Source organism: Fonsecaea erecta, assembly GCF_001651985.1.
Source record: "Fonsecaea erecta strain CBS 125763 chromosome Unknown Scaff7, whole genome shotgun sequence".
In the NCBI taxonomy this organism is placed as follows: Eukaryota; Fungi; Ascomycota; class Eurotiomycetes; order Chaetothyriales; family Herpotrichiellaceae; genus Fonsecaea; species Fonsecaea erecta.
The window spans coordinates 756198-776413 of NW_017387250.1; the positions used below are offsets into that span (position 1 = coordinate 756198).

The 20216-nt window shown below is 53.0% G+C and overlaps 8 protein-coding genes across 8 annotated transcripts; 2 read left to right on the forward strand and 6 right to left on the reverse strand.

The window, feature by feature from the left end:
- Window positions 1-93: 93 nt before the first annotated feature.
- On the reverse strand, window positions 94-2318 carry AYL99_08126 (retrograde regulation protein 2; the record flags this gene model as incomplete). The annotated part of the gene is made up of 11 exons (XM_018839634.1): window positions 94-157; window positions 230-457; window positions 550-665; window positions 748-952; window positions 1018-1142; window positions 1224-1329; window positions 1388-1574; window positions 1674-1752; window positions 1806-1944; window positions 2003-2060; window positions 2111-2318. 11 exons carry the CDS (start codon window positions 2316-2318, stop codon window positions 94-96), a joined length of 1515 nt encoding a protein of 504 aa, XP_018690755.1.
- Window positions 2319-3364: 1046 nt separating this feature from the next.
- On the reverse strand, window positions 3365-3975 carry AYL99_08127 (hypothetical protein; the record flags this gene model as incomplete). The annotated part of the gene is made up of 3 exons (XM_018839635.1): window positions 3365-3455; window positions 3539-3619; window positions 3722-3975. The coding sequence occupies 3 exons, from the start codon at window positions 3973-3975 to the stop codon at window positions 3365-3367; spliced, it is 426 nt and encodes a 141-aa protein (XP_018690756.1).
- Window positions 3976-4465: 490 nt separating this feature from the next.
- On the reverse strand, window positions 4466-6388 carry AYL99_08128 (hypothetical protein; the record flags this gene model as incomplete). The annotated part of the gene is made up of 3 exons (XM_018839636.1): window positions 4466-5073; window positions 5125-6167; window positions 6228-6388. The coding sequence occupies 3 exons, from the start codon at window positions 6386-6388 to the stop codon at window positions 4466-4468; spliced, it is 1812 nt and encodes a 603-aa protein (XP_018690757.1).
- Window positions 6389-7188: 800 nt separating this feature from the next.
- AYL99_08129 (hypothetical protein) lies at window positions 7189-8811 on the forward strand (the record flags this gene model as incomplete). Its single annotated transcript, XM_018839637.1, has 1 exon — window positions 7189-8811. The coding sequence occupies one exon, from the start codon at window positions 7189-7191 to the stop codon at window positions 8809-8811; it is 1623 nt and encodes a 540-aa protein (XP_018690758.1).
- Window positions 8812-10898: 2087 nt separating this feature from the next.
- AYL99_08130 (hypothetical protein) lies at window positions 10899-11854 on the forward strand (the record flags this gene model as incomplete). Its single annotated transcript, XM_018839638.1, has 3 exons — window positions 10899-10953; window positions 11016-11337; window positions 11416-11854. The coding sequence occupies 3 exons, from the start codon at window positions 10899-10901 to the stop codon at window positions 11852-11854; spliced, it is 816 nt and encodes a 271-aa protein (XP_018690759.1).
- Window positions 11855-12719: 865 nt separating this feature from the next.
- Window positions 12720-15151, reverse strand: AYL99_08131 (hypothetical protein; the record flags this gene model as incomplete). Its single annotated transcript, XM_018839639.1, has 5 exons — window positions 12720-13762; window positions 13823-14466; window positions 14518-14802; window positions 14853-14947; window positions 15005-15151. 5 exons carry the CDS (start codon window positions 15149-15151, stop codon window positions 12720-12722), a joined length of 2214 nt encoding a protein of 737 aa, XP_018690760.1.
- Window positions 15152-15936: 785 nt separating this feature from the next.
- On the reverse strand, window positions 15937-17597 carry AYL99_08132 (hypothetical protein; the record flags this gene model as incomplete). The annotated part of the gene is made up of 3 exons (XM_018839640.1): window positions 15937-16607; window positions 16675-17174; window positions 17230-17597. The coding sequence occupies 3 exons, from the start codon at window positions 17595-17597 to the stop codon at window positions 15937-15939; spliced, it is 1539 nt and encodes a 512-aa protein (XP_018690761.1).
- Window positions 17598-19015: 1418 nt separating this feature from the next.
- Window positions 19016-19966, reverse strand: AYL99_08133 (hypothetical protein; the record flags this gene model as incomplete). Its single annotated transcript, XM_018839641.1, has 1 exon — window positions 19016-19966. The coding sequence occupies one exon, from the start codon at window positions 19964-19966 to the stop codon at window positions 19016-19018; it is 951 nt and encodes a 316-aa protein (XP_018690762.1).
- Between the last annotated feature and the right edge of the window lie 250 nt (window positions 19967-20216).

The following is a 20216-nucleotide window of genomic DNA, read 5'->3' on the forward strand; positions in this document are numbered from 1 at the left end:
ACTGTTCATAAATAGTCCCAATCTGAAATCAATGAGAGCATCGACAGCATCCCCGCGTCAAAGTCGATACACCGCTTCTGCTCACGACGAGACTCAGACGACTGTCTCCTTCTCAACAGGGTAAGACTGCTGCTGTAACTCTGCTTCGGCAGCCAATCTGATTATATCGCACAGCTTGTTAGTCTCAATCCATCACAGAACCAAAAGGACACTTCAATGCTTTGCTCACCTTTTCTGCTCTCTCTTTTGCAACCACAAGGTCACCAGGGCTAGCCCAATCATGGCCGGTCCGCCGATGAACAGGACAGTGGCGAAGCCCGCAGTGTATTTAGGCGCGTGGACTTGTTGCCAAATGATCAGCGGGAGCCAGATCTGGATCACATAGGCCATCTGGTTCATGCCGCCGGTGACCATGGCGCGCTCCTCGTTGTCCGCGGAGCAGATTTCGTGAGCCCAGCTACGCGACGAAGACACAGGTCAGCTTTTTCAACCAATGCAAAGCGATACCGACGTGTGGCACATTTATTAGCTGGGAACTTGGGGACTGACCTCATGATAATCCCAGCAAGTGCGGCACCGACGCCCATCATGATATAGCACGCCCAGCGCCAGGCGTCAGGGATGTCCCAGATCCAGAGGGATACGTAGCACACGATATTGAAGAGCTAAGAGACATGGTGTTAGCCCTGGGATTCGAGGACACTGGGGAAGTTACAGAAAGGGTGAAAATGTTTCTGGATGACTTACACCTCCGACGATAATGGAGGGCCATCTTCGTCCTTTCAAAACCGAGTCAGACGTCCAGGCGAATACAAGTGTGCAGAAGACTTGCAGGCCATAGGTCGTGGTGGGATAATTGTTGATCTGAGGGATCGTGTACTTGGGGCTTGTGGAATCCTTCAAGAACTGGGCAAAGACTGGCTGGCCGGAAGCACCGCCATTGTTCCAGCACCTACAAAGCGTTAGCCTGTACGGTAGCAGTAAGCTACGACAGAGACGGGCCCCTGGTCTGCTTACACGTAAAGCGGAATGAGACACCAGATGTGCCATGAAGTCAGGATCTTCCAGAACTTAGCCCGAGTGTACGGCTGACGAGTGGCGCGGCCTTCCAGCTGAACCCGTTTTCGAGCTAGAGCGATATCCTGTAGTGGGCGACAAGAAGGGAAGTATTAGCCTTGGCGCATTCTTCGAATAACTGGGAATGTCAAGGAGGTTGAACTGACCTGTGGTGTGAAATACCAAGCACGGGTGATATCTGGAAAGTCCGGCAACATGAAGAAGCCCGCGATGGCGATTGGAAGTGAAATGACACCGTCCATGATGTACAACCTGCATCTCAGGGTTAGGGGAGAGGTTTGAAAAGAAGATCGCTCGTGCTCGAACGCACCATTGCCATCCACGGAGACCTCCAACACCTTCCAAGTGGTAGACTGCAGCCATCAGATAGCCAGAGAACATGGTTCCAACGGGATAAGCGGCTTGGAAGATGCAGGATCGTTTGGCCAGTTCATCTGCTCGATACCAAGAGCCAATGATGTAAATCATGCCGGGATAGAGTGCACTTTCGAATAAGCCTGAGACGCGATCAGCCACCGAGTCCAGAAAAAAAAAACTCTCGGAGCATATGAAAGCATATGAATGTCATTGCAATGCAATAAGGCTCTAAAACCTACCGACAAAGAAGCGAATGGCGTAGAACTGCTGGGCTGACGATGCTCGAGAAGAGGCCATAGTACAAATGGTCCAGAGAATCTGCAGAAGTTCAGTACTTTCCAGCGATCAAACGAGGGCGTGTGTTGACCCACTTCCATGCATGGAATAAAGATAGACGGCCTCACGCGTGTGAGAATCATATTGGTAGGCAAGCCACCAAGAACATATCCCGCAGAATAGCACGTCTGCATGTAGTTCAACTGATTGCCGTAGAGGTTGAGGTCTTCTTTCCTGTCCTTGCCGTTAGATCGAAACCCCAAACATGAAGATTCTTTTCGTTATTTCTCACATTCCGGAGACAAAAGCATTGTTCAAGTTGGCTTGGTCAAGGTACTTGATGAAGTAGCCTGTGAATGACATTAGCGGACAGTGCTTGCCGAAGCTCGAGAGACCTTACCGAGACAGCCAAAAGTCAAGAGTGCGCAGTCGAGTTTGAACACAAACTTCCGTTCTTCGGGAGACTTGTCGAGGGAATCCCAAATGTAGCCCCTCCAGTTCTTCTTTGTCGTGGGGGTCTCCGGGACAAGGTCCTCTGCTCGTGCTTGGGGATCACGAGAAGGCGAGCTCTCGAGCTCCTCGACATATTGGATTGGTTTCGACTCCATAGTTCACCAGAACAGGACTTCTTCCTCTCACTGCGAGAAACAGGCGTTGGAAGAAGGAAGCATGGTAGGGTGTCGTATCCGGCAAGGGAAGATCGCCCATATATATGTGGGTGGAATTCGGGGAAGGCAAGAGGGGCGGTGGGCGATGTACAGCAGGGAACGTGGCCGGTGCTCTAGCCCGTTTTGGCGAGGCTGCAATGATTGCGGGAACCTGGGGAACTGTCTGGGGCAAACTCAGAACCAAGTAGCCTGACTGGTCGGCGAAAGGGCGTAGTCTCGCAGCACCTCCGAGCCACCTGATGTGCGGGTTCGGAGCAGGTGCGAAGTCTTGATCTCTGTCTTCCTAGGGGTAAAGTCGGCTATTCGGAATAGAGATACGGTGGCGAAACAGGTCCTCGGTGGTGTGGTCGACGAAAGCCATTGAGGGAGGGTATGCAGGCATACTATCATTCACATTATACATCAAAATTGTGGTGTCGAAAAAGCGCTAAAGTACGCTACATCATTCATGGAGCCGAGAAGAACATGGACACGATGCGTTCTCCTTATGCTCTATGGTAGTCTCAACACCTGTTGAATGGTATGACTTCGAAAGGTCCAGACCCAGAGCCTTCTTGGCATGACATACGAGCTGCTAAAATGTCACTGTAAAGATTGCGTGACTGGAGGTTCAGCCACAACACCATTAGACGCCGCCAATCGACAACACTACCTCACTTCCTACGAAGATGAGACAGTCCTCGGTTACATCCTCGACACAGTCGAACAGGGGTATCCATTGCCAGTTAAAGCCCTGCCATCGCTAGCACAGGCTGTTCTTCGCCGCCGAGTCCCAGGAGATGGTGATATGAACCCTATCACCAAGGACTGACCCTCAGGCTTCGGCTTGGGTCACCGTTGATAGTCACTTCACAACCCATCTTTTGTTGTCAAAAGTATCACCTTGCTCTTCTCAGACCAGACAAATCTTTATCGGCGAGGCCCAGTTGATGTGTTCCTCTATATCGAGATGCTACTCCCCTTAATACGACTCGCCTTTGAACCCTTCAATACTCCGCCTTGTCCTCCGGGTGAGGGGGGTCCTTCGAGTTGATAGGCACGTACAGCTGATCGTAATCAATCTTCCGCGTCACAAATCTAGCACATACGGAGCAAAGTATCAGGTTGGCCAGGTCTTTCAAAATTGCGCACATCTTGAGAGCATCGCGAAATTAACTTACCTCAGCTGTTCAGGATCAACCAGGCGAGTATTGAGACCCATCATCGGGGTGGTCTGTTTCTTTATCGGCCACCAATAACACCTACATGAGACGCGCACCATACAAATTAGTTGAGAGGCTCGATCAGATCTCATACAAGGATGTTTAGAGGAGGGGCTCTGATATGGGTGCTGCTCGACTCACATGCACCCGCACTTGGAGCAAAAGTCAAAGGAGTGGTCGCGGTCGCCCCAGATGTACTTGCTCGTTGCGGCGCCAGCCTTGATCTCAATCTTGACTTCGGCCGGGTCGTAGTATGCCCAAGCTGTAGCATATCGACGGCAGAGGGTGCATTGGCATTCATTGACAAAGTCAGGCCGGCGTGGTGCGGTGATGGAGACACCACCACAGTGGCAGGTGGCTGTGATGGGAGTGTCGGACATTTGTTGTTCTGCCATTCTTTGCGCTCGATTGGGAAAATATGATTTCAACACAAAACAAACCGAGTCACCTACCTTATATGTTTTTGTCATCTCGCCATGTATATCTTTGTCCATGGTAATGTGGAACCAGATTGTTGAATAGATCGGCTGCGAAACTGACCTTCCCAGAATGGCTTAGAGCACACACTCGCCCAACCTGATTGGTGAAAATCGAGCTGGTGTGGGCACTTGTCAGCGCTAGGTAAGGCCGCACCAGGCAGCAGTTGCAGAAACGGGTACAACACCAGCTCGACAAAGCCTTGACCCGTTCCTAGATCGGCAGGGTCGTGATAGCTCATAGGCCTGTGCGTATAATCTCAGGCACAATCTGAACGCCAGCCGCAGATCGTGAGATTAAGCTGTGTCTGCCCCAATCGCACATGAGATTACCATCACTTCTACCTGCGGAGAGTTCAGCCAAGAAAAACAAAATATGGTCGCTTCAAGGTCGAATTCCGCCATGTTTTCATGTGATGGAAAAGCAAAATGGGTCAATGGACGAAGTGAGCATCCAGTCGTCTTCAAACCCAAACGCATCGGAGACATTTTCACTTATGGACCCATAAGAGTCGTCGTCTATGCTTGCTGGGATGCTGACGGCGTTGTCTCCGTCATGTCGTGACTGGGACGAGGGTCTCGACTTCAATCTGGATATCATCTTGCTCAATCCGGTGGCAATATGGCGGCACAAATGTCTTCGACTGGCTTGAGCACTCGACATCAGATCCACCACGGCCTGAACAAGCTCCAGAACCTGCCGCCTTTCGATGTTGAGCGCTGCCGAGTTCCAACTCCACACGACCTTGAGCAAGAACACTGCAGCGAAGGCGATCATGGTATGCTTGAACAGGGTCACTCGCGCCACAGCGTTGCGGATATCCGGCTCGTGGAGTACCAAGTTCATCGTGGACATGGCGGAGGCAATCGCTGAGTTGGCCGCCTCCCTGCGATCGAGAGAGAATTGATGGTTTGGCGATATCGCCCTCAGAGCAAGAGAGTTGAGCTGTAACTTGGCGAAATGGTAATGCAGCACCACACCTTTGGACGGGTAACTGCCAACGTATGGGTTCGGTGCTGCAGCAGTTAGTTCTCTCGTTGTTCAGTTCGTTACAGCTGAGCTCTCACCTATCCTGGGCTGCCATTTCATCCGCCACCCTTCCACCTCCAAGCAGAATACTCTCAAAGTATTGAAATCCTCCTCAGTCAACGGCTGTTGGCTGTCAGACCCAAAGGTATGATATGCATTGGTCAGAACAATGAACAGAGCCACCTGAGCCATCAGTCTCATATCTGCAGGCCCAGCCATGGGAGCGCTCAAGAAGGTTTCATAGCCTTTGATTGCGGCATTGTCGTGTATGACGGGAGGGCGACCATATGCAATGCTATAGTGATGATCACAAACGTACAGCAGATACCACAACTGGGCTCGCTCGTATTGGTCGGGCTCGCCTCGCTGCATCCTGTGGAATGCTTGGTGGAGGTTCAGCTCGGTCGCAATTCGCACGGCTACACCAGAGAGCTTCCAGCTGAGATCTGATAGCCAGAAAGCACCGATGCAGAGAGCGCGAATATCGTCCAGGTTGTGGTCGCGATAAATGATGGACCCGGAGACGAGGGAGACAAACTCAGAATAGCAAAACTCAAAGATCTCGTCCCCTTGTGGGATATGCAACGCCGCCACGGCCAGGATGGCTGCGCAAAGTAGGGAAGAAGATCTCCGAGCAGACTCCAGATCCCGGTGGACGAGAGCAATTCCTCCCCACAAGATGTGGTTCATGGTGGTGTCGAAGAAAGAGAACAGTTCCCGGGCGACATGGTGAGGAAGAGCGCCACGAGAGATCAAGTCATCCTCCGGCGTCCGCGCGATCCGGTGTTGAGGCACGTCACTTCGGATGTTCCTCAATTTCGTGACCTCGAACAGACTGCGCATGGGCGCAGAGACAAGCTCCTGCTCTGTTGCTGGCTCCTGTGAGGTCTCGCGAGTTCTGACATCTCGACCGTCCTTCACAGCAGCTGCAGTAGCAAAGCCCAGCCTGGGTCGGTCGTGGTTGCTCAGGTCCGTACGACCTGTAGGGAAGGAGGACAGAGGTGGCAGGCCATTTTGTTGGAGTAGCTCTGCCACAGCAGCTTGAAGTTGAACGATATTGCTGTCGGCCTCTTTCTTCCAGCTTCAGGAGTTGTTGGATTAGAGTCCGTCCTCATACGGCCAGAGATGGTGGGACACATACTCTTGATCGTCTTCAATGATCCTCTCCAACTTGTTACTGCTAACGCAGCGATAGCCATATTTTCTACACCGTGCGCAGCTTGATTGTCCCGGAGACTGGTCGCACCGGACCTTGTGCTTTTTACATTCTGTACCTTTGCGACCATGAGCATCGTTACCCATTCTTTGGGTCTGGGAAGAAGCTGGAGAAGACTCACAAGCACGGCTCTTGTAAGGAATCATCATTCGTCTGGCGTACAGAATGACTCACTCAGACGCTGAAGCCCAGAGGACTTGCTCGCTTCTGGAGTCCGGAATGGCAGCGAGGTATCGTGGAGAAATGCCATCTGGCCCCGGAAGTCCTCCGGGATCAAGGAAGGCCGTTTATCCAGTCTCTTGTGCTTCTCTGAGCTTCCGTGACCTGAGTCCTTTGCCCTAACTACGCAGGTAAAAGTCTTGGAATCAGACGACAGCGGATATCGGCGTCCTCTCTGAGCCTCTATTGCGTGCCAAGTCGGTATGTCAACCTACGCATGGATAGTTGCATTTGAGCAAGAGCTTTGAAACCGTCGCAGAGCCCCCTTTAAGCCGGCATAACAGCAGGGATTTTAGCCTAAGAATGTCTATCATAAGCCCTTTCAGGTTAGATATTCTCCAGTTCGCGCTGCAAACCCGCAAGTGGATCTGGAAACTGCTCTGTCCATTGGTGCCACTCCGCATGATCCGCAAATGCTTGCCGAGGTCGTTGGGGATAATATGCAGCATCGGCGAAAGTGCGACACACCACTTGGAGAGAAGTCCCTAGCAGAATCACTACGTTAATTCTGCTGTGCGACAATCAATCCACCTTCCCCCACTCGAGGCAATTCTCCGGTGGCAGGTTATCAGACGATGGGTATGTACGAGGTACATATGCAATGGCTCTGCACAGCGGACGGGGAATCTGATACCACTTCCCCATTCACGAACACAAAGGAGTCAGGATGCCGCTCAACGTTTCGATTAGTGTCCACGGAGATAAGAAGGTCGGCCAATTCAAACCGATATACAGATTCTTTGGGTGCGATGAACCCAACTACGTCTACATGAAAGATGGCGAAAAATTGATCCGGAAACTAGGCCAACTTGGAGGCGACCAGGTCTTTTTCCGTGTCCACAACCAGTTCACTACCGGTAAGGGAGTCCATGCGTTGAAATGGGGCAGTACAAATGTCTACACCGAAGACGAGCACGGAAATCCCATCTACGACTGGACCATCATCGACAAGATCTACGACACCTGGCTATCTCGCAACGTCAAGCCCTATGTCCAGTTTGGGTTCATGCCTGAGGCCATGTCCACCAATCCCCATCCGTATCAGCACTCGTGGACACCGACAGCTTCGTATAAAGAAGTCTTCACTGGCTGGACGTATCCTCCCAAGGACTACGAGAAGTGGGGAGAGCTTGTTTATCAATGGACCAAACACGCGGTCGAGAAATACGGCAAGGCTGAAGCTGAGACTTGGTACTGGGAGACCTGGAATGAACCCAACATTGGCTACTGGCAAGGAACTCATGAGGAATTCTGCAAGCTCCACGACTACACGGTCGAGAATGTGCGGAGGGCACTCCCCACGGCGTTCGTAGGGGGCCCGGAGACGGCCGATGGTGAACCACCCTACCTGCGGAAGTTCTTCGAGCACTGCCTCCGCGGCAAGAATTATGTGACTGGGAAGACGGGCTCCCCTCTCGACTTTACTTCGTTCCACGCCAAAGGGCGGCCGGAGTTCATTGAGGAGTCACAGCACGTTCGCATGAATGTTGGCCGCCAGCTCCGTATCATTGATGAGTCTTTCGGTGTCATTGCATCTTTCCCGGAACTCAAGGACAAGCCCATCGTGATCGGCGAATCTGATCCAGAAGGTGCCGCGGCCGCTCAAGGTCCGCAGCTCGGATACAGGAACGGGACGATGTATTCGTCTTATACGGCAGCCAGCTTCATTCGAAAACAAGATCTTGCGACCAAAAACGGTGTCAATCTCGAGGGTGCACTGACCTGGGCTTTTGAGTTCGAAGATCAACCATATTTTGCCGGGTTCCGAGTTCTTGCCACCAACGATATCGACTTGCCTGTCCTGAATGTGTTCCGAATGTTTGCAAAAATGAGAGGATCACGACTCGAGGCCACGAGCGATGCGCAAGTCCCGCTGGATAGTATTATCCAAAATAGCGTGCGAGAAGGCCCCGACGTGGGAGCTGCTGCGACCCTGGATGGGGACAAGCTGAGCATTTTCGTGTGGCATTATCATGACGACGACTTGCCCGGTGAAGTGGCCAAAGTGAACATCTCCCTGCAAGGAGTGAAATGGAATCAAAGCGGTGGTAGCAAACTGACCCACTACCGCATCGACGAGCACCACAGTAACGCGTACACGGAGTGGAAAGCGATGGGTTCTCCACAACCACCTTCTGAGGAGCAATATAAGAAACTGACCGAGGCTGCCAAACTGGCCACGTTGGGAGAGGACGAGACTGAGATTGGCACCAAAGATTCCAATACGACTTTGTCAATCTCCCTTCCTCGGCAAGGGGTATCTCTGATCGTGCTCGAGGGTGTTTCATAGAGACGGTGTTAGATTCTCATTATCATAAATATAAAAGCAGAAATTAACGCCGTTAAATTCACCTTATTGCGTTGGCTGGAGCACCAGATAGAGTCTTATGAAGGAGATTATGTGGTCCAGGCCACTTTACCCATGTTAAAAGGGTTGATATTGGAGACAGCCTCAATTGAGAAAAGCGGCCCTCCTCCTGTCCGAAACCTATCTATAAGTTAAGCCAGATTGATTGGTGAATATACGAGACTAACTAAACTCTGAACTGTAAATCACCATGGTCTATTGGTATACACGAGTGCCTGAGGCTCTGCGTGCTCCTTAAGCACATTAGGAAAGCCCTGTTTCATACCTGGATCGTCAGAGACTGTATGATATACTACTTTTAACTTCAAGGAGAAAAACATGAGGCTTTCGACACTGATATTCCTGACTACCAGGACGCATAACTCTGTCCAGACTCTCAGTCTCAGGCAGGATACTGGAGATAATATCTATCTATCTTGCCGCTCTGGGATCGGGCATTTTTCTCCCCATTCGATACACTGGGTTGTAATTTCCAGTGTTAACTGTCGCGGAGCCATTTCTTGCATACTTGCTTGCTTTCTTCTCTCAATCAAACCAAGATGCTTGCTTTGTAGCCATTGTTGTGACAGCCTCTTCATCCATTCATGCCTTCATTATTGATGATCGACAATGAGAGAGGACGACCAGTCCATCCAATCGTCTCAGGAGGAGCCGAGAGATACTACCTCCCGTTTTCTAGGGGGAAGGAATAGGATGTTACTCGTCCGATTCCCATATCAAACCAAAGGAACATCATGTTTCAGATGACTAGCCTGCTACTGTACAACAATCGCTTCTTCCGCACGGCCCACTGATCCTCGCGGGCGTTCTTGGTCATCACGTAAAACACATATCCGAAGTACAATCAGCGCTGAAGGTCTGATAGGCGTTACATACTTCTATGGGATGCACACTGTCCCTGGTGAGATCATACCACCCAGCCATCCCCCACGTGGGTTGGCGTGGCTGAGTTATGGTTGTTCAGGTTCAAGTTCGTGTTGGTGTCTATGTACCTCGTAGGTTCCTTCGGCGGCTCGGACGGAGAGACGTGTACTCGATAGGGCAGGCGGTCTTGATCTGCCGTATGTACATTCCCTTGGAGTGCCGATGAACCGGAACGTATCGGGGGCACCGAACGCGGGCACTTCTACACATTTAGACCTTGGGCCACAGGAACAACAAGGCTGTGCTGACTCATGCTCCTGGGGGACATCGTGCCTTCAAGTCCAATATATAAGCCGAAGAACGAGATCATACATGGGTCATCATCACATCGAGGGCGAGTGGACTCTATCACTGTCATTGTACGGGTCCCCCCTCCCCCACCTGCTTACGAGAAGTTGTTAGCGTTTGATACGAACGGATTCGGGAATGTGTATACTTCTCCAACAGGAACTCGCATTCCCTAGCGCAACCATACGACCTCCCGTGAATGGACAATTGGCGTGCGAATTATCCAGGCAGGGCAGGTACATTTTAGTCATTATTGGGCTAAAGGCTTGTCACGATACACACGCATGGGTGGGAGGATTCCGATTCTGGTTTCTGCTCGCCTTTTGCACTCGCTTTACGATTCTCGTTACAAAGAAGAACCCCCACCGTTACCTCAATGGACATTTGAAATGTGTGTTGTTTGTGTTAGGCTGGACGAGTGATCCAATGTTTCCGAGGCCCCTTTTGGAGGACATGCAGCGCCTCTGAGGAACGAGGAAACGAGGGCTCCACCACGAATTGTTCACCCGGCTGCTGCGGCTACACTTCCTTCTGAGAGGGAGAAGTGTGGAGTCTAGACTCAAGGAACAGTGGGAGATATAGATACAAGGTTCTATGTCTGACAGCAGACAACGAGTCGGTTGAGGGGGCCTGTGACGTGACCCGGTATGGTACTACGTTCTTTAAGATCTCGTCTTCCCTCTCGTCCACTGTGTCTTGTCCACTCCCTTCTGTACAACTCCGAGCGCGTCTACTCGCGAAAACCTTTCTCTGTCTCTCCTGTACCCAGTCCTGCTTTCGCCTCAAACGTCGCTCTGATGGCGCAACCTTCAGGGCTGATTGCAAAGTCGGGTATCGAGCTCTTGACATTCGGTCAGCGAACACCTCATTCTCCCTTCACTACCCGGATAGTAGCTGACGATGGCACTCATTAGGGACACCAAATGGCGTCAAGATCTCAATCCTCCTGGAGGAGCTCAAGGAAGCTTACGGCAAGGACTATACGTACCAAGCCATCAACATCCTGAAGGACACGCAGAAGCAGCCGTGGTACACGTCGCTTAACCCCAATGGTCGCATTCCCACCATCGTTGACCACGACCGCGGTGGCTTTGTGGTCTTCGAAGGGCTCGCTATCCTCGCATACCTGACGCGCCACTACGATCCTGAGTATAAGTTCAGCTTTCCTCCTGACTCGGACGACTATTCGGTCTGTGAGCAGTGGACGGCGTGGCAGCACGGTGGTATCGGGCCCATGTAATTTATTCATCCTCCTCCTCCAGCCTTTTCCGTGGTGTTGCGCCCAAAGCAATCCGCACTAACGCGCTGTTCCAGGCATGGCCAGGCAGTCTTTTTCGTTCACATCGCCAAAGAAAAGGACAACTTTGCCATTCAACGCTATGTCGGTGAGTCAGAGCGGCTCTACGGCATCCTGGATGCTCGTCTCCAAGACCGTGACTGGGTAGCCGGGCCCGGCCGCGGCAAGTTTTCCATAGCAGACATCTCGCTGGCCGGGTGGGCGAACCTCATCCTGTATGCCCACATCGATCTTTCCAAGTTTCCCAACGTCGAAGCCTGGCTCGAGCGCCTCTACGCGCGGCCGGCCCTGCAGCGGGGCCTCGCCGTCCCCAGTGGCACCACCCCGTTGGTGGGCAACCAGACACTCAAGAAAAGGCTTGTCGAGGACGAAGAGTTCAGAGCAAAGCATCTGGAGAGTGAGAAGATTGTTCATCAGGCGCAGGCGCAGTATCATTACAAGTACGCATCGCCTTGATGCTTAAGAGAGGTTGAAGGCACGTCTCTGTCATCTGAGTCTTCAGTCCGCAGACACCCATCTGGGATGTCGATACATAATCAAAATGCATCGGTGAGATAATCAACGAGCGACATGGGCTCGATCCCATGCATTGTTCTGACGAGGTGCTGAAAACCCAAACTCCTAAACGGTTCCATTGGCCATAAGATAGTTTGAGGATCCGTTCTCAAATCGTATCGGGAGCAGCAGCGTCCTTGAATCCTGATATGCATGAAGAATAAGGCTGTTTGTTGAACGAAGCATCAAGCATCGCGATTCGCGGCGACGGTCTTTCTTCGTTTGCCCGAGCCTGGTGTCGCCTCGATTTCGAGTGAGGACTCGTCATCAACTTCCCCAATAACCGGGAAGAGGGGACGTAGAGCCAGGTCGTGATACTTTGAGCGATGCTGCAGTTCCTGATGCTGTCCACAAATCAGTAAAGCCACTTCCGATCCTCATCAAGTCATCGTATTTCGAGGGGATTAAGCGGTAGAATGGTGGAGAGAGAGATATGTATTGATTCGGCCACCGGACAAAGAAGGGCAGGTCGGGCGATTCATGCCGAAAGTCCTCCTTCTCATCCCTCCCGCTTAGCTTGACAGGGGAAGTCCAGGTGTGAAGTTTTGAATAAGCAAAACCGGAAGTCTGCTGGTTGCTGACATATGACTTGAAGCAAGCATATTGTCCAATAATATCCGCCTAGTTTTATTGATATTACTTGGCCCTTTCTGCTCCACAGTCGGCCTTGTGAATGGCTGTTGTTTTTCCAGCCCATAAACATAGCATATCATCCCGCTGACCTCTGGCAGACGTCACTGACGTTGCACACATCCGGATGCTCTACCTATGACGAAGCGAAGTCTCCTCCGATGTCGGTGAATTCATTCATATTCAACAAGTCCGGGTCGAAGATAAAGTCATTCATCACCGCTTCATATGAACCCCAGGCGCCTTGGTCGGGGTCTTTGGCGTCGTCGACCACATAAGCGTCCGCAGCAGAAGAACGCCTGGGCGTGGAGAAGAGGTGCGAAATACGCGGGTGATCTTCAACCAGGCACGCTAACGTCCTTCGCATACGTGCGGTGATGTGGAAATGGATATGGAGGGCTTCGAGCATCTCATCGGCCAGCGTCAGCCAGTGGGCGTCTGTCTCGTCGATGTATTGTTGCTGCTGTTGCATTTTGCGGAGGTACGCGATCAGCGCAGTGGCAGCCACAAACAAATTGTCCAGCACAATGGATGGCGTCGTTTCCAACCCAAAGGTCTCACGATACGTCACCGCGAGCTGGATGATGGTGATGGCATTGTGGTGGAGGACTTCTTGCGACGCCTCGGGTGACCATCCGCGGAGCACAGGGTAGGGCGATGCAAAGCAATTGTCACCGTGCTTCCGCTTCCTCGAGACGACGCTGGGCAGCGAATGTAACAGGATCTGGACTCGTAGATACTGCATGTGCAGACCGTAGGCGGCTGAGTCCAGGGCGCTGATGTTTTTCGTGTCCAGAGCAATTGAGGCGGGCAGATTCTTGTGCCAGCGGCGGAGTCCTTGCTCCAGCTCGGAGAGCCTGTCAATGGTCTTATTGTCGATGCTCGTCTGGTCGTTAATGAGTGCTGTAATCTCCGCCAGAAAGACACAGAGGTCGAGCCAGGGCCGAAGGGTCACATTTTCCGACGCACTCGCTGCAGATAAGGCGAGGAGTGGCCTTCCGGACACGGAAAGCGTGCTCTGACGACCTAGATAGAAGCACCACAAAGTCTCGTAGACGAGGCAGCCGGCCGTGGCCGAGGCGCAGATATGGGCGTGGTTCGGATCCAAATCTGCATCTCTAGTCGTATCGATTGGTTCCTTGTGTAGACCCAGATCGACGAGGATGCGACAAGCAATTCCTGCACCCGATATTAGCGGGCGGACGTGCAAAGTGGAAAGGGTCAAGCTGGAGCATATACCACAGTAAATCCATCCTACTCGATCATGACCCTCGCTCATTTCATAGTCGCTGAGGAGGAGCAGACCGTGGACCGTGGCAAGATTGGGATCCTGGAGCTCTGTTACTAGGTCTGCCTTTGCACGCTGGGCATAGGCGCTGCTCAACGCCCGCACAGCCGCGGACGTGCTGAGGCGGGCACTACAGGCCAGGGCTGAGTTTTCATAGAATCTCGAGTAGTACTGAGACCTCACGCCGTCTTTGCGATGTGACAGAAAGCTTTCTCGATGCACCAGGTCGACTGTACATTTCTGGAAGCGGCAATAGCCGTCGATAAGGACCGACTTGAGCCTGACCGAGTCCATGTCCACGTGGACTCGCGGTATGGGCCTCGACTCGTCCTGTCCGCGGATGTCAGATGGTGAGGAGACGTGCAGAGGGCAAGCCGGACCGAAGTAGGCCTCCTTTCCCCGGCTAGGGCCAGATTGGTAAGTCTGCTGGTGTTGGTCGTGTCCGGCGATCGCGGCCATTTCGCTGACTCCTCCCGTCGTGTCTTGCGCAAAGCTGTTTGGTACGACGGAACCTGCCACCGAGGTGGGTGCCCTGGGCGACTCGATGGCAAAGTCGCGCATGACCGGCAGTTCGTCGCCACAGACGGTATCCAATCTGACAACAGTAAGCAAATGGCCGGTTGAAAGAGAAAGAAATTGCTAATACTGTACTGTATCAGCACGGAGATAGTCCTGCCGGTTCTGCAGTGCTCTGTCAAGATCCTTATCTTGGTGGGACGTCATTATTGACCGATCCATGGGCGGGATCGTGTGATTGAGCGAAGCTGACAGCGATTCTGCGACCAAAGCAGGTCCATTTCGAGGCGGCAGATGGGAGAGCGAACCGCCGGGGTGAGAGGATGATGATGAAGGAGGCCCATTCCTGCGAACCAGGGCTTCCAACTCCGCGATCCGGTGATGGAGAGTGGCAATATGTTGACGAGAGCCGTGTCTGAGCGCCCTTGTGAGTATTTGAACCAGTGTGGATGAAGGAAAACTCACTTTCTGCGATCTGAGAATATGTTGACCTTGCACTGGCTCTTTGATTGTGCACAAGCTGTGCAGCTGGAACCGGAGGGCCGGCTCTCGACATCACACTGCAACGGGGTCAATAATGCAATACGTCTCTCATATCATTCAACAAGCCAACCAACTTTGATCTTGCGCAGGCGACAATTGTGGCAGGCCAGCGAGGAGCGGGTTCGGGGAGTAGGCTTGTGACGAGTATCAGAGGTGATGATGTGCCCGGCGTTAGTGATGGTTTGCGGGGGTGAAGCATTGGATGGTGATTGAGGATTCATCGTGCTGCTTGCGGCGATATCTCCATTAGGGCGAGAGAGGAGATCAAGTCTTCAGGTCCCTGAAATTGAAGCTCCCCTTGTCGATGTGTCGCGGGGTCTAGTCCATCTGTAAAAGCACGGCGCATGCAGAATGGTCCTGACCTGCGGGGCCCCAGAAAACGTGATAACGACCAACAAGGGACTCCAATTTACTCATCTTCCCTCTTCTCTCTCCGCATCTGATGTGCTTGTCGAGGTGGAGCTGGAGCTGGAGCACGTTCCTCTGCTGCGTAGGTGGGCAATGCCCCGAAAACGGCGGTCAGAATTAGGGTTACCATTCTCCGAAGCCCCAGCTTCGTAAATGCATCCGACTCGTCGACGCTGCTCACCGATTCCCGTCTTGGGATTTGTGTGATTGGTGCCACCAAGGATGACTCGAGGTGTGCTGATGGCTTCCTCCCCATGTTGTGGAATTGGCTTCAGGAGGTCTCGCATCGGAGATACAAGTTGACCCTGAGGCCGAAAAAGCTGCCCCGCTGCTGCGAGCTCATGGCGATATGTACCAGGTGCGCCGGCAGGGGTTCTGGGCAAAGATGATGAGCTTTCTAGAATCCCTGGCTGATCCAAGACGCTTTGCTGGAGCGATAGGTGGTTGGGACCGTTGTATGGCCTGATGCAGCACTTTATGAGAGCCACAAAGTTGACCCTTTATACATATACGTATATATATCACCTCAATTGATCGCCCTCTCTTATCCATACATTTGATCTCGGTCCTGGCTCGCCCTCAACTGGCTCGAAACGCCCTACAGTGTCTCACGCTCCTCGAGCTCCACGTGTTTCTCTGTCTCCATCCTGCCCTCGTCATGCTGAGCAATCTTGGTCACAGGCTCTGCTGGTATTGCCCGCAACTCGGGTGCTTGGTGGTCCACGTCGCCGAACAAGACCGCAATCTGCTCGAGCGGCAGATTTCGTGTATCCGGGAACGTGAACCACGCCCACGCCGCGCCGGCGGCCGTGATTATGATGAAAAACAGATAATACTTCCACCCAATATTCTGGAACGCGGTCGGGGCCGCCTGCAGCCAGACGATGTCCGCGAGACAGAAGCTGGCCATGCCCAGCGTCAGGCCCTGGGAGCGTGCGTGGGTTGGGAAGATCTCTCCCAGATAGAAAAACGTCGGCCCGTCCAGGAACATGGCGTAGAAGAAGACGTAGACGTAGAGCATGGCGACGCCGGCGGCGAGGGCAGAGCGATTGTCCGTGCCCAGGTAGCTGGCCTGGATGGCACACTCGACGATCAGAGCCGCCGCGGCGCCGACCAGTCCGATTGTTATGAGCACCGGTCGTGGCAGGCGATCGACGATTAGCACGGCGACACAGTTCAGAACGAACGAGACAACAAGCCAGCCAGCCTGGAGATGGAGTTGCTGCTCAGGACCGAACCCGAGACCGCTGTACAACAAGGTGCCGTAATCTGTGAAGTCATTCATTAGCCATCCGCCTTGAGAAGAAGACGGGAAAGGGGGGAGGGGGTTGCAGACTATTGATGACCAAGACTCCCGAGCTCTGCAAAAGGAACGGCAACCCGCAGCCGATGAGCAGACGCTTGCGGTACGCAGGGCTCTTCAGCATCTGCCAGGTCGTCATCTTGTGAGTGCGCTCGTACTCGGTCTGCTCGCGCATCAGGTAGAACTCTCGCTCGGCGAACGAGGTGTTGTCTGTGTGGGGTGAGTGGTGCAGACTCTTGACGATCTGCCATGCTTCTTCTCTGCGGCCCTTCAAAAGGAGCCAGCGAGGGCTCTCCGGCACGAAGGGCATGCTGACCAGACACAGAATGCAGGGCAGACATCCAATCGCGAGCGGGGCGCGCCACTCGTTCCCGGCGGCATTCTTGTAGTAGAAGAAACCGACTCCAACGTACGATGCCATCACGTAGCCGATGTTGGCAAAGATCGGGTGCAGGTCGATCAGCATGCCCCGATCTTTGGGTGGTACCACCTCTGTGATCCATAGCGGCACGGTAGCCAGCTCGATGAAAGCACTGGAGCCCATCATCAGTGGGTGTCTGCTGTGGCAAGGAGACCAGTGAAACCTACCCGACGCCTTGGAAAAAGCGAAACACAATAAACATCGCCGTGTTCACCGAGCCCGCAAGCAGCGCATTGGAGATCAGAACGATAACAATTCCGATATAGATGGACATCTTCCGCCCCCAGCGGTCGGCGATCTTGCCAATCGCCACGCAGCCGAAGAATCCGCCTGTGTAGTACAGACCGTTCATGGCACCAATCAGGGCAGCGGTGTTGGGGTTGGTGTCAAGGCCCATGTACGCGTAGAAAGATGGCTGGCCGAGGGTGGTGGCGATGATACTGCTGGCATAGCCGTACGCCGCCGACGCCCAGCAGACGTTGACGATGTACAGCACCATCTTCCAGGTGTACGGGTGGTGGATTTTGGTCTCCATGATGGAACGACGGTGACAACGATGGCTCGTGGGTTGAACTGACCGAGTCTCGAGAGATTTCGGGGTCATTATGAATGCTCGACGATTCACTGTTGGAGCACCTAGCCTGATTCTGGGTGCCGGCATCCCCAGAGGAGGCGGAGGTCATCTCGGATATCACCAACCTTGTTTGAAGAATCCGGGGTCTGCCCAATTCCCCAACGGAGAGCAGGGATTCGGACCCTTACTGCACGGCCCACCTGCAAGACAGGTTTAGAGGCATCGTGGGATGTCTTCAGCCAAGAGAGCACAGCCTTATTTGGACCGTGGAAAATTTCGCCATTGATCTCTGGGTTGATTCTTTGCCGGGGTAGTCTTACAGCTCTTGGTCCTAGCTCTGCACCAATCTTATCGTTGGAAATGATTAGTTGATGCTGGCAATTGGTGGAGCCGGATAAGCATACAATTGAGGTTGCTGTACCTCATACCTTGTGCCAGGTATGAAATGGCTCTTGCGTGACCGGTAATTGTCAATTGGCTTTTTCTTCATGAAAGTGTAGAACGAAATACCGTCCTGCCAGAGCTGATATACGATCTGCAGGAACCTCCAGACTAGACATAAACGGTACACAGAGAATATTCAGGACAGTAGGTATTCCAAGGCTACACGTATTGCGCCGTCCAACGTGACAGGATACTGATCGATGCGACCTTTGGAGCCAGGAAAAGGTAGCCAGATGGCTGAACAACCGCTCAATCCAGTCTTTGCCGGCTTCGGCATGCGGCTCGGCATGGCTAACCGCTGGGATAGCCGCAATGGCCGTAGCGTAAGAGGCAGATGCAGTAGCATGTATGGAGAATGGTAAAGGTGATTGATGTCCGACAGCGTTGATTGATGCAGGCGAGATGGTGGCTGCGGTGGCTGCGGTGGCCCCAACCCAATCGAGAAGGTTGGCCGAACTGTTACTGCCGCCTTCGCGGCTCTCATAGATGCGACTCAAGCAATTGCAGTAATTCGATCAGGTGGCCCTACACTTGCATCTTCAAGCAGACAAGAACCGTATGAATCGAAGGTGCTTCAAGTCCGAGCAGCAATCTCTATGCCCTCGGCAAGTCAACCATGTTGGCACGACAGTGAAGAAGAGCATGAACACGAGTCCGCGTCAATCTCGACTCGCAGAAAGGTGCAGGTTTTCTCAAGAGCCATATTGCGGCTCCGACGAGGTAGTAGGAAAGGTATCATCCAGAATCCATACGCCTTCGTCGTGTCAGATACACTTCACACTGGGAGTCTGGGACAGACGAAGCCCGAGAAAAAGAGATACAAGCAGCTGAACAAGATGGCCTAGGTCTCGAGATGCGATGCACATGATAACCATTCTCACTCCAACATCATCCACTCCCAAATCCTATCATGCGGCCTCTCCACCTGATGAGAATCACGGCAGGCCCTGCTGCCAATACGAAGAGGGATCATTCTCACCATACGCGGTGGGACCCATGTCAAAGACCGAGATCCTCCTCATGTCTCTGCGGTACTTGCCTTCATACTCGCCGTGGGTTGCTCGGTGCAAGACCGCAGTATTGTCCCAAATAGCGACATCACCGTTATCCTTCCAGTCGTGCCTGAAGACGTATTTCTTCTGTTGTAGGTGCTCGAAAAGCTCCTTGAGTAGCTTCTGGCCTTCGTCGACTTCCATTCCCTCAATCGAGTGCGTATACGATGTCACATAGAGATTTCTCCGGCCGGTCTCGGGGTGATCCTGGACGATCTTGTGTTTGGCCATGGGCATCTTCATCGGGTCGATATCACGGAAGAGTGGAGAGTCTGGATTGGCTGTCTTGCGGTTATGGAAGAGTGAGTTACGCCCCACGAGGCCTTCAATCGCGCGCTTCTTCTCATCCGGTAGGTCTTCGTAGGCCGTCCGTGAGTCGAGATATTCGGTGTGCCCACCAGTGTTAGGTGGTGGCAGCTCGACCGCTCTCAGGATCGAGACGCCCGTGCGTCGCGGGTTGAATGCCCCATCAGCGTGCCATAGGGCATTACCGTTGGCTGAGGCGGTTCGGTTGGGGTCCTTTTCGGTGACGATCTGACCATTCTCGTCAAGGTTGGCCACGTCGAAGATCTCGTCGTTATCGATACGGAACTTGCGGCCGGCCGAGCGGTGGGCCTTGACATTGTCGAGCTCGCCGAAGCGTCGACCCAAAGCTAACGCACCTTCGTCGTCGAGCGCGGTCTTTCTCAAAATGACCACTCCGTACTTATGCAGCGTGGCACGGAGTTCTTCGAACAGAGCATCGTCGACTGGTTTCGAAAAGTCGATGCCCTCCACCTCAGCAGCAAAGGTTGGGGCGAGGGGGGTGACGAGCAGTCTGGTTACGCTGGGCATTGTGATACGGGCCAGAAAAGATGTATCTGCGTTGTTCACGCGATCCAGAGTCACTTCCACGCCATCTCTGCCTGAAGTATATCTTTGAAGTCGATCGGCAACAACTCTCAGCCGACCGGATTTGCTTGCCGAGAGGATCTTCGCGTTTTCCGACTGGTGAAGTCGGGTCTATTATTGAAACCCGTCAACCAATGCGTCTAGGGGCTGCATCTCGACCTCGGTAGCCGATCATGCCGTGGGCTATTTCACC